We start from the raw sequence: 13655 nt of genomic DNA, 5'->3' as shown, positions 1-13655 counted from the left end.
TGTCAGTTTTTGGCAAAGTCTATTTCAGGCAGGTTCAAATAACTTGGCGAAGATTATTAAGTCTTGCCCAGTTCCAGAATTATTTACACCTGACGCTGGTGGTGGAGTGCGCAAATAGACGCGATGTAAAGTGCGCCCTCCAGTACACGAAGAGGCGCGGCGTCGCGAAAGTATTTCACAATTCTGGAAAAGAAGAAATGTTTTTACAATGTTGGATATCCACAGCTATAATCATACTTAATGGTTGTAATTGGAATCAAACTATAAAAGGAAAGTTGGTTTGATCTTGAAATCATTAACTTGCCGTTTGAATTTCGACAGGTATTTCTCATTAAAAGCGAAATTAACTAAAGTCTTCCCATAAAATTTTTGGACAAAAATAGACCCCATGTTATTTCTTTCAATGGGCCAAGTGTGACAACCTTTTTGGGATGCCCCTGAGAGTAGGAGGCACAAATAAAGTCTGTTTCTGCTAATTTCAGTCACCACACCGTCCAACCACTTGCCTCGTAGCCAGTGTCTTACCATAAGGCTGTGTATTTTGTGTAACACATTGCCGATATTGGATGGACTGAAGCCAGTAATGGCTGCCGAAATCATGCCCGGGGCTCGCTTCCCCTCGATGCATGAAACACCGAACGAAAGGATCAATTGAAAAACAATCCGAGATGACAGGAGGAAGTTATCATTCTAGTACTGAATCTAAAGATCAAGTGCTGGTGATGGCTGAGTGGTGGGTAACACTCCCTCTTTTGACTGATGAGTAATGGCTGCACAAACCGTTCTGAAGCTTGATGGTGGGGCTCTCGGAATAAGGAAAAGATTGATGGATACCTCGTCACTATCATTGAAGGCTTTAAGGCTCTACCGCTGGTGTCAATTAGGAGGGGCATTTGCCCCTCCCCCTCCCCTAGATTGTGGCTAATATTTTTGTAATATTGGGGGGAGGCCTTTGCAGCCAGATCCTAGATTCAGTTTTGGTAATTTGCTCATAGTAATAATGATAGTACTTTTTTAACATAATATGCGCAGTACGGTACATTTGTATAAACAGGGAGATTTTATTTTCAAGCACAAAGTTGATCCAAACTAAGGTCATTTCTCTCTTGACAGAAGCTTCCTGGTTGTGCGTAAATATTCTTTGAAACTTGGAATTTGAGCTACTACTTAAAGCAAACATTGTGAAACTAATTAAACAGTCTCTTTGTGTTTGCTTACTCTATGTATTTACGCTTTTTAGTTTTTAACCTGTATCATCTTCCATATATAAATATTATACTGGCAGATTAGAGGACTGTCGGGTAGTGAATAAGTGTTAGCTGGATGTTACGTAACGTATTTACCGTCAAAGGAATTCATCCCTTGGTACTTGTAAAATATAGCCCCTACCTAATATTCTTATAAGATTTTTCTCCGATGCTCAATCCTTATGAAATATACCTAAGTATGATAAAAATATAGTACCTTAGAAACAAATTTTGGCTATATATTTGCACATTAGGGGGAGGGGTTAAAGTATAGCGGACCTGCATGCCTAATTTGCTAGGTACAATTATTCTGTATATTATGTAGTAAGTATTGTTTTCTAACTTCATACTGTCCAAATACTTTACCCCCACTCCCACTAATATGCAAATATATAGGCCGAATTATGTATTTTCCATCTATTCTGCCACTTCTCTTTGTCTTGTATCACGCTAAGGTGAAAGAAAATAACGCAAAAAAAACGGTTCTATAATGTGTCAACGAATGAACAACTTGAGTAGTAGGGGCTATATGATACAAGTACCCATCTCTTTATGACATTGGTCCTCCATTATTCCCTAACTTTTTTGGATTTTTCCCTAATTTCCTCGAAAGAGTAATTGAGTTTTCCGAAGTTTCCCCTTGGTTGTAAATGATTGAACGTTAAGGCTATACAATAACTTTAAAATGCCCTATCCCGTCCGTTATAAACTTTTTTTGGTTTGTTTGACTAAACTATTTGGAATGATTGGGTGGTGTTACCGTAACTTGTAGAGCTTGGATAAGAGGTCCAAATCAACGATGATAACTATAGGCCCAAAATCTAATTTCCCCAAAATCTTAGAAACTAGCCTTTGACTTCCCCCGTTTTGTATCAGAGACACTGAGTTACTGAGTTGTATCAGAGATATTGAAAGTTGCATCATCAGAAATTTTGAATTTTTTTTTTCCGGTGGAATGGAACAGATTTTTTGTTTTAAGTTCAGGGAAGGGCAGTCCCTAAAAATGCTTTAGCATATCTGGTTGTAAAGTGTTGTAAATCAGCTTAAAGGAACTATCGTTTATGCTAATTGACTGCTTCTGAACCAGTCGTACCACTCGCTCTGATTGCCAAACTCGCCCAAAAAGGGGAAGTGGAATTTGACTGTCTTTTCAGTCCAATTTTACTGCTAAACCCCAAATTATTGACAACGCTCGATGATAACTAGTCTCCTTGGAGACGATCAGCCGTCGCTGAAGCTTGAACGAATGAATGAATTTTATTAAATGAATAAATCTTTACAGGTTTTTCACTTCTACTGAAAATAAAAACTAGAATAAATTGAACTACTAAATGCCACAATCAAAGGTAACAATCAAATAAAAACATCAAACAAGTCTTCTAGTTGAACTTAAAAACCTATTTAAACAGTTCCTTGGTGCTTTATCAGAAACTACTGAACTAAGACAAAAAGGGAAATTAATTCATAGAGATTGGAGTTCTAGTTCCAAACCGAAGCGTTGTAAAGAATAAAAGGGAAGTAAAGTGGCTACAAGTTTTGCTTTTACTGCAAGTACATTCTCCACTTCTAGGCTTCCCAATTTTATTTAAGAAACAATTTAACCGACAATGCCCAGATATAATTTGCGTTAGCTGGCGGAACTAAGGCTTACAAAATGATTTTTAAGGTATCTCATCGGCTTAGCTTGAAATTAAAACTTTAAATGAATATAAATTATTCCATATATGAATTAAATAAAAAACAAGTTTTTTTTTTAACGGAAAGTAAGGAGCGGCATTAAAACTTAAAACGAACTGAAATTACTTCGTATATGAAAGGGGCTTCTTCCTCATCAACGCCCTGCTCTTTACGCTAAAGTTTGACTCTTTCTCTTAACTCTACTTTTTAAAACAGTAAAAAACTTTAGCGTAAAGAGCGGGAGTTGATGAGGAAGCAGCCCCTTCCATATACGATGTAATTTCTGTTAGTTTTAAGTTTTAATGCCGTTCCCTACTATCCGTTAAAAAAAAACTTGTTTTTTTTTATCTAATTTCTGAACGTTTTTGAATCAATGCTTGCTTTGATTTTGGCTCTCCGCAGATGATTAATTAAAACGAAATTTGCATATTTATTTTTTTTTTTGGCTAAATGGCTTTCTCATAGTTTTGATCGAACGATTTTGAGAAAAAAAGGAACGGGGGAGGAGGCCTAGTTGCCCTCCGATTTTTTGGTTACTTAAAAAGGGAACTAGAACTTTTAATTTTTACGTATGTTTTTATTAGTAAAAGATATACGTAACTTACAAATTAGCTTACGTAACGAACTTCTGTATTCTCATAATTTTTATTACGTATATGAGGAGGTTCACCCCCTCGTCAGTACCTCGCTCTTTACACTTAAACTTAAATTTTGTCTCAATTTCTTAAGAATGACCCCTGAATCACAAAAGCCGTAGAATAAATAGTTGAAATTACTAATTATACTTCAGCGTAAAGAGCGGGGTATTAGGAAGAGGTGAGCCCATCATATGCGTAGTAATTTCTGTTCGTTTTAAGTTTTAATGCTTCTCCTTACTTTCAGTTGAAAAAACTTTTTCATATTTATTTTTTCATTTTTTTAAATAATGCTAGAAAATTCTGCGCTCCCTTCATGAAAATTTTCTTCGAAAAGTCCCCCCGACATATCCCCGTCTTTTCAACCCCCCCCCCCCCTCCCCAACCTAAAAATTCCCCTGAAAACGTCTGTACACTTCCAAATAACCATTACTATATGTAAGCACTGGTCAAAGTTTGTAACTTTTAGCTCCTCCCATGGGGACTGTGGGGAAGCAAGCGGATCCAGGGGGAGTGCCCCCTAATGTAGTGATGGATTGTGGTTGGGTCCGCCTGCTCTAGTTTGGGACGAAAGCTATTTTTTGTGTAATGGGTCTTTAATAGTTTAGTTTTTAATAAGTTTTTAATTATTACGACTGTTTCTTTTTGCAAACAAGCTTGAAACAAGGTTTTAGTTACTTTGTGCTGTCAGCCACAACAGTATTTACTACCAAAAAATTTCCAATTAAATTTAGGTTTATCTAGGGAATATGTCTGTTTGACCAAAAAAGCCAACCGGGAGGCATAAATCTTCATTTCGTAGTAACAAGGAGGGGAAATTTAAAATCCTAACTTCTTCAGGCTGTCGAAATGATATTTCAGGATTGTGCTGTTACAATGGGGCTGAAAAGCAAAATATTTAATTCTTCTTACTGTCAAAAATTTGTTTTGAAGCCTTGTTATAGCACTGAGGCAAAGAAATTGATATTTTTACTTTTTTGGCTGTCTTTTTTGGTTTTATGGGCTTGCCTTTTTTGCGAAGCAGTGTGGTTTTTAGAACATTGTTGTTTTTTTAGGGGATTTGTGTAATAGAAAGTAAATGTATGAGAAGTGCAAAAATTATTAATTTAAATTTTGGATTTTGGCGAGCAAATGGTGGCCACTTTACTGCCTATTTTCATCTAATTAAAGCTGTAAATTATATGACAAATCACCTCTGTTTATCCTAAAACATTAAAATAAAGGCCATAGTCTTTAAACTTTAATAAAGGTTTGTGTAAGTATATACTTAAAACTAAGTATATGAGGCAAAATACTCCTTCTGAGGAGTAATCATTTAATCATTTAAATGATTAAATCTTTTTGCAGTAATCATTTGAGAAGAGTGGATTTTCGAAAAATTGAAGGCAAAAAAGTATAAAAGAAGGTATAAAAGGTATAAAAGAAGGTATAAAAAGGTATAAAAGAAGGTATAAAAGAAGGCAAATAATTACGTGTTTATTCATTTTTTGTCTAGCTGGTATAGATCGGTCTCTGAATTCTCAGTTTGATTAAGTGGAATAGCATTGATTTTTTTTCAAAGATTCAAAAACAAAAAAAAAATGACAAAAAAGGAAATTCACACAACTTGAGTTAACCACGGAAACAGAATGCAACTGCAATCTTACTTCACAATTTCTCACCTTCTCAATACGAACCAGTCACAAAATATAGTTATTTTTTGTACAGGGGTTGGATACGTTTGTCCATAAAATTGTCTAAACTGCTATATATACCGCTAAGGATTTTTATACTTATTTTGATACTTGTCATCCAATCATATTTCCACGATTAGTTGTTTATAAATCAAAATTTTACATGACAATTCTCTTACTTTTTTCTAAATCTGAGTCAAATTTCAAATTTCTATTTTTTTGCTCAACAGACATATCTAGATTTAAACATTTGAATTGGATATCTGAAAATATCAAGATTAAAACAAATTAATTAGAAATCTCCACAGTTTGAAACCCTGAGAATTTAAATCACTAATCTATACCTATCAAATACAAAGATAACAAACCCATAATTATTTTTATTTCGACTCATATACTTAGTCTGAAGTACATACCTACACGCATCTTTAATAGAGTTCCTATTTTTCTAACAATTTTGGTCTTTATTCGAATATTTTAGGATGAATATAAGAGGAAATACTAACAAAGAGCTCTAAACTGACAGGACTCTAGACTGATAGGGCTGGCCATTATAAAAGTTCACCAAAATATTGAGGTAAACTTCGACTGTGTAATAAACAGATATGACGGGGGTGGAAATAGAGAAATATCCTTTTTTATAAAATTGTAAATTCTGTAATTTAAGCGAAATATATTGAACTTTAAAAAGCAGAAAGATACACTACGTTGTTATGAAAATTATAATTTTCATTTGTAAATTTTTGAGATTTCGTCAAAGTTGACAAACTTTATTAAAATACTATTTTTAAAAAGAAACAGAGATTAGTTAATGCTTTAATGCCTATACTTAAAATCCTCGTTTTAAATGTCTCCTATTCATTTCTATCTCTTCGTTCTGTTTTTTTTTTTTTTTTTTGTTTCCCCCTAAAAGGAATAGTATTTAATATTTAATATATCTTTTGCGAATATACAAGTTGTGTCTTTATCCTCATTTCCCACTCATCATCACTATCATAGCTACTAAGCGATGTCACAAAGTTAGGCAACATTCTAAATTGTTCGACCTATACTAATTGTCACAAAGAGTGCATGACCCCAAAAGATGGTTCGAGGCCAATAATTTTTTTTTTCAATAAAAAGCTTAACTCACTCGCTATAGTGATCAGAAGTGCAAATGCAAAAAATTATGCTGAAAATATTAAATATCATTTTTTTTTATAGATGGTAAATAGCTTTTTATTTTTTTATCGTGGGGTGGTATTTATAACTTACTATTTTTTATATCAGTATTTTTATACCGTTTTAATCTCATCATATTTATTAGAACTTAAACCCTCACCGAATTTTGGATTAAATTTACAACCATTTCCTCTACCTACCTACCACACATAATTGTCGTGGGTATTTCTTTGTTCGCAAGTTTATTGAAGCAACCTATTATGCCCCCTCCCCACTAGGAAAATCCTTGATCCGCCGCTGTGTCTTTTGATCTAGTTTAACATCACCCTCAAATTTCCTGAAAGTTTTAACTTGATACTCTAGCGTTTTCTGAGATATCACAGGTATGTTCATTTAACATCCTTATAATGTCTTTAACATCCATCATTATAATGTCTTCGGACTTGGTTTGACATGCCCTTATAGTTTTTATCTAATGTCGTTAGTTTCCTGAGATATTGCACATGTTCCTTTGTGACAAATTGGATACACATATTTGCTTTTTCTTTAGTTCAGAACAATAGCCGTTCCTGAACATACCCTTAGTCCTTCCAGTGTTCCAGATGCTAAACAAACAAGTGACAGAAATTAGGCAACCCTTCAGACCATGTCGGTCAGGAAATGAGTGTTTACAAGCGAACAATATTAATGATTTCCTAGAGTTATGGGTAAATACTGCGGTAAAAGCGTTTTCCGCTCTTGTATGATTATCTAATTCTTGTTACTGTCTCAAATGTAAACCTCTTGTAACCAAAACCATTTGTGTTCCCGGAAAATTGCCTGTTATTGTACTGGTTGTTTACTTATTTATAATTTGGACGTAAATCGGGTATTGCTGGGTATGCATGATTTTCAGAAAAATATTCAAGTTCGTTTGTTTCCTGATAAATCCATATAAAAGTATTTAATTCTATACGGCTTTACTGGTCCAAGCGATTGCATACTGAACTTCCAGCAAGTACTCAAAGTTTTGCCTCTGGTCATACACCTCTGAATTTGCCTCTTGTGCCTCCTAGACTTTACTAAGCTTTACATTCAATGTAGGGGCGTGAATCTGGGAAAGGGGTTGCAGGGAGGTGATAGTCTCCCTAGATTTTACCGCCCCCTTTAGATTTTGAAAACGCCTTTTTTGGTATTTTCTTTGAAGAAAGCAAATGCCCCCCGCCTAGAATTTGAAAGTGTTGTTTATGTAACTTTGTTAAACAATTAAAAGAATCCTATCCGTCCTCTCTATATTTTTGGTGTCCCCGATCCAAGGCTCTGCTCGTGCCAAAGAGGTGGGTCACTTTCCGCATACCACGTATGCTGGAAATGGGCTATGGGTGGGGAGGGGGTTAACAAGGCTAATGTGGAGTATACTATGTGTGATGGAATGTACAGTTCTCGGATATTACACTAGGTCGTGGAGAGGATTGATCTAACGATTTTGTGATGTAGCCTATTGAGTAAAATTCTGAGAAAAAGAAAATTTCCTTTCTGAGGCTTTCCATTTTAAAATTTTAAGGGACACTGAGTAATTGTGTGATGATAAATATATGACTGAAAATGACTATCATGGCTTTTACCTTGCCAAAAAAGACGGATTTTTACATCAACATAAAAAGAAAATCTAAGCTTAGAATGAACATAAAATTACTAGAAATCTGAGGCTAGTGCCATCCTTTCGACCCCCTGCCCTTTGTTCTTACCCAAATTTTCAAACAGTTCGTAGTAACGAACTGTAGTAAGGAGCGACCCGGCTCAATAGTAACCAAAACTCTAAAAAATGGCATTTTGATACCAATAGCTACATCAAAAGAATCGCATTTTAATTCTGATTTTAAATATATAAGTTTCATCAGGTTTAGTCTTACCAGTCAAAAGTTACGAGCCTGAGAAAATTTGCCTTATTTTAGAAAATAGGGGAAAACACCCCCTAAAAGTCATAGGATCATAACGAAAATGACACCATCAGATCCAGCATATCAGAGAACCCTATTGTAGAAGTTTCAAGCTCATATCTACAAAAATGTGGAATTTTGTTGTTTTTTTTTCAGAAGGCAGATCACGGATGCGTTTTTTTTTTGCCAGGGGTGATCGTTTTGACCCAGTGGTCCTAGAATGTTGCGATAGGGCTCATTCTAACGGAAATGAAAAGTTCTAGTGTCCTTTTTAAGTGACCAAAAAATTGGAGGGCACCTAGGCCCTCTCCCACGCTAATTATTTTCCAAAGTCAACGGATCAAAATTCTGAGATAGCCATTTTATTCAGCGTAGTCGAAAAACCTTATAACTATGTCTTTGGGGACAACTTACTCCCCCACAGTTCCCGTGGGAGGGGCTACAAGTTACAAACTTTGACCAGTGCTTACATATAGTAATGGTTATTGGGAAGTGTACAGACGTTTTCAGGGGGATTTTTTGGTTGGGGGAGAGGTTGAGAAGTGGGGGATATGTTGGAGGAACTTTCCATCGAGGAATTCGTCATGGGGGATGAAAATTTCCTTGAAGGAAGCGCAAGATTTTCTTGCATTATTAAAAGAAAAAAGAATGAAAAAATAAATATGAAAAAGTTTTTTCAACTGGAAGTAAGGAGCAGCATTAAAACTTAAAACGAATAGAAATTATTACGCATATGAGGGGCTCACCTCCTCCTAATACCTCGCTCTTTACGCTAAAGTATTTTTAGTAATTTCAATTATTTATTCTAAGGCTTTTGAGATTCAGGGGGTCATTCTTAATGAATTGGGACAAAATTTAAGCTTTAGTGTAAAGAGCGAGATACTGTCGAGGGGGTGAACCCCCTCATATATTTAATAAAAACATGAGAATACAAAAGTTCGTTGCGTAAGCTAATTTATAAGTTACGTATATCTTTTACTACTAAAAACATTCGTAAAAAATTAAAAGTTCTAGTTGCCTTTTTAAGTAACTAAAGAATCGGAGGGCAACTAGGCTTCGTCCCCCGCTCCTTTTTTCTCAAAATCATTCCATCAAAACTATACGACACCCATTTAGCCAAAAAAAAAATGAATATGCAAAGTTCGCTTTAATTATTCCTCTGCAGAGAGCCAAAATCAAAACATGGATTGATTAAAAAACGTTCAGAAATTAAACTAAAAAGACAAGTTTTTTTAACTGAAAGTAAGGAGTGACATTAAAACTTAAAACACAGAAATTATTTCGTATATAAAAGGGGCTGCTTCCTCATCAACGCCCCGCTCTTTACGCTAAATTTTTTACTGTTTTAAAAAGTAGAGTTGAGAGAAAAAGTCAAACTACAGCGTAAAGAGCGGGGCGTTGATGAGGAAGCAGCCCCTTTCATATACAAAGTAATTTCTTTTTGTTTGAAGTTTTAATGTCGCTCCTTACTTTCAGTTGAAAAAACTTGTTTTTTTTATTTAATTGCTTGATAGCACAACGTCGCAGAAAACAGAAGTAAGTTTGAGTGTTATCTTTTATCTGCATTAATAAAAATACAGTAGAACTGAATATTTTTTTTTCAAATGGGAAGTCTCTCTATCTTCTAATTTCATTGGATCAAAAAAAAAATTCTTCTGAATTTTTGTTTTCCAGGAATCAGATCAGGTTGGCTAGAAATGACTTTCAGATTATGATTTCTTTTTTCTCAAATTACTAACGGACAGGGGCTGAGCGTACCAGGGGGGGTCTTTGGGCCATTGGCTTAATCCAAATTGTTTGGATTCTGATATTGTTCTGTATCTTCTTTGTACTTTGTATGTTTCTTACATCTAAAGATATATCTAAAAGGTATATCTAAAAGATATACCGCTTTAATAAAATGTGATAAGTTGCACTCTTTGGGACTTCATGCCCACCCCTCCTTAACTGTTAGTGTGCAACTACGAAATCTTTAAGATAAATTGATAGAATCAAAAAAGAAATCAACCTAGTTGAATGAATTGCACTGATAATCATAGATGCAGCAGTAGGTTCAATCTAGACAGAGCGAACCCTGGCCCATAGTACCTAAAGCAAAAAATAAAAGGAAAAAAAGCGCGTTTTCAGAGTTATAGCCTTGTGAATCGGACGCTGTTTTGGAAATGATAGCTTTTGTCCAGATTCAACTCAATAGTTCTTTGCAATTAAGGTGTTTTGGTGTGGGGGGTGACTCTGAAAAGAGCCAGAAATTCCTCAGATTTAACTAGCGAAATAGTTATAGCCTACCACTGAAATTGCCTTTATTGTAAACCCTTAAAAGGACGCGGTACCTTAAAAATTGTTGAAAAGACAATAAAACTTTATTTTACTTTTATCGACATGGTTGTCAATCAAATCGGGTGGCACCACAATGAACTCCCAAAGCTGCCAAATTGCTCAGACGATACTCCCTTTGAGGTGAATTGTAGCGTTTTTCTATCTTAGACTGGCTAGCTGGCTAGCCAATATTTTTAGGGACTGCCCTTACCTGAACTTTAAAAAGACGATTCTGCTCTGTTTAATAGAAAAAAAAAAAAGAATTCGCACTTTCTAGTGATGCAACTTTTATCAAAAATGAACACCTCTATCTCCGGCACAAAACAGGAGAAGTTAAATAGTTTTCCGAAGATTTCAGGGAAAGTGGGGGCCGCCTTTTAGTTTGTTTTTTTTTGGATCTATTATTTAAGCTCAACAAGCTGTGGCAACACCGCTCAATCAATTCTAAATAGTTTAGCCACATAAACTAAAAAAAATTATAATGGGTGACCTCGGGTGTTTCTTTTGAGTGTCACATCATTTTACCGGAATTTCTGCAGTCCGCCAGCTTGAAAAACAAGGAAATTTCGCGTATTTGTATGCTAATGTTGTCACGTTAGCAAGGAGAAAGGGACAAGTAGGACTTGATCTGTATGACCGTCCTTAACCAAAAACATTTATGATGATAAGATTTTGCTATAGAAAAATAGAGGCGTCAAGTTAATAAGGTTTTGCTATAGAACCTATAAAGGCGTCAAGTTCATTGTCTCACGCGTATACAAGTTACTAGTTTATGTTTCAGCCATATGGAGCAATAGAGTTCCAGGCTTTATAGACCAGAGCAATTGCGATTGTACTTCGGTGATTGTAAAACGATAGAAATGGCTTAGAAATAATGAAATAAAACTATTAACTTAGAATTACTGAGTTAGTATTTACGTAAGTAATTAGTTACTAATTTAAGTCTAATTAATTTTTTTTTTTTTCATTAGTTAGTAATTAAGTTATTAATTGATTATAATATTGAATCTAGATTAAAATGATAATACGAAGCAAATAATAAATGTAAAAAATAAGAGTAAACTGATAATAATTAAAAAAGAAATAAAATAATTTGTAGCTTCAAAAACCACTATTGGAGACTCACTGGGAACGGAAAATAGTAATTACTCAACCCCTATAGAGCTTATATACTGTTTTTTTAATTAAAATATTTATTTCTCCTATAGCTGCCAATAGTGGTCACTGCCCAGTTCAACGGAATGGGCCTGCCTTGGGTTGTATTTACTGTTGGAACTCCGTAATACCAGGGACAATGAAAATACTTCGACGGAAAACCAAGTACTGCTGCCCTGAGTGTCAAGTCAATTTGTGTCTCGTTCCTTGTTTTCAAATATTTCATGACAATCTTGAAAACAATGGTGCTCATAGAGATAAGAAAATAGATGGCAGTTGATCCAACTTCTTGACTTAACAAAAGTTTTTGCATCTATTAATGTTTTTAGATGATTTTTTTCTTTATATTTCCCTGTTGGCTAAAATCTTCAATGTCTTGAATTTAAAATATACTATATGTTTGTTGTATCGCAGTGTTTTATAGTTTTTAGAAAATTGCAGCAACATAATTGTGAACGAAAGCATACCTAGAGTTCCGGATTCGACATTTAACTTTTGGTTTCCATTAATGCGATCTTTTTTTAAGCAAAACGGCTCACGGACGGCGGATAGAGCTAAATCGGAGAAAATTTCAGACTGAAACGGTTCACTGCAGCACTTGAAGCTCGAAAATAAATGATTATGATATAAATATTATATGATATGATGATATAAATATGATATAGTTATGATTGTATATAAATAATTATGAGATATTTAAAAAGCATATGCATAGAATTTGGATAAATCAAGTTCTAGAAGCGAAGAAAAATATTCAAAGGTCTAACCTGTTTTAAGCTTGGCTAACTATGTCTTATGAAAAATATAATTCTTATCTTCTATGCCACTTCCCTTGAAATATGTCCCTAGGCCTCGAGCAACAAAATCTTGTATTAGAAGGAAACAACCCACATGTTGTTTTTCAAATATTAATGGAAAACTTCTGAACATGATTGATTTCTTAGTTACGTGCAATTTATGGCTCTACAAAGCTTTCAATGAAGAAAAACAAATGCGATTTTAAATGGCTTAGTAGACATATTTCAAGGCAGCCGTTGAACAGCTATGACGCATAAAATTGCAGCAAAAAACGGAGGAAATTTGATGGATAACGTAAAACGGCCGTTTTTGTGTAAAATCGCATCAGTGGGAACCCAGGGTACGAGAATCAATGAAACGTTATTATTTCTATTTTTTGAAGCGTATGAGGCTTGTTATAATGAATTCAGCCTTATTCTACTGTATTAAAATTGAATTTTATTGAAAGTTGGCTATGTAAAGACTATGCCTCTCTCCGTCCGTGGGGGGAGCGCTTCAAGGATGGCTCCAACCTCTAACCCCTGTGAGCTGTCATAAGTTTGTCTATACGCTCAGTAGCTTTGGGTTATATAAATGTAGACAAGCTGGTTCTCGTATTATACGTTGGACCTGCACTAGTTAGGGAGGGGGAAGGACTTTACCATTTAAGTTTCTTTTTAGCTTTTAAGTAATATATATATATATATATATATATATATATATATATATATATATATATATATATATATATATATATATATATATATTTATATATACAAAAATACCATATACAAAACAAAGGATACAGAAATTAGGTCTTTATACCGCATCCCCATAGTACGACATATTCTCATATAGGCGCAATTTGCCCATGGTTCTTAATGTTGGTTTTCTTTTTCTTTTTTTTTAAGTCTTAAGAATATTTTGAACGTGAAAAAAAAATTTTAATATCAGATTTGATAGTTGTTAAGAAAAAGAGTTTTTATTTATGCTGTATATACTAGCTGCGATATTTTGAACCTATCATACCGGTATGCCTATAGAATATACCTACCCATATATTAGTTGCGATCTTTTATACCTATCATACCTGTA

The 13655-nt window shown here is 34.5% G+C and overlaps 1 protein-coding gene across 2 annotated transcripts in view; it reads left to right on the top strand.

Annotated features, from left to right (window-relative positions):
* LOC136028410 (longitudinals lacking protein, isoforms H/M/V-like) overlaps positions 1–12191 on the top strand; it is a 203602-nt gene extending 191411 nt beyond the window's left edge. Inside the window, exon 12 of one of the 2 annotated variants that reach the window (XM_065706243.1) lies at positions 11837–12191. In XM_065706243.1, coding sequence (XP_065562315.1) covers positions 11837–12063 — 227 coding nt within the window. In that variant the 3' untranslated portion in view covers positions 12064–12191. The remainder of the gene's footprint in view (positions 1–11836) is intronic. The other variant, XM_065706244.1, reaches the window with a different exon arrangement.
* The last annotated feature ends 1464 nt before the right edge of the window (positions 12192–13655 follow it).

This window comes from Artemia franciscana, chromosome 6 (assembly GCF_032884065.1).
Source record: "Artemia franciscana chromosome 6, ASM3288406v1, whole genome shotgun sequence".
Classification (NCBI taxonomy): domain Eukaryota; kingdom Metazoa; phylum Arthropoda; class Branchiopoda; order Anostraca; family Artemiidae; genus Artemia; species Artemia franciscana.
Note: the sequence above shows the minus strand (reverse complement) of the source record. Positions and strands in the feature narration are given on the sequence as shown.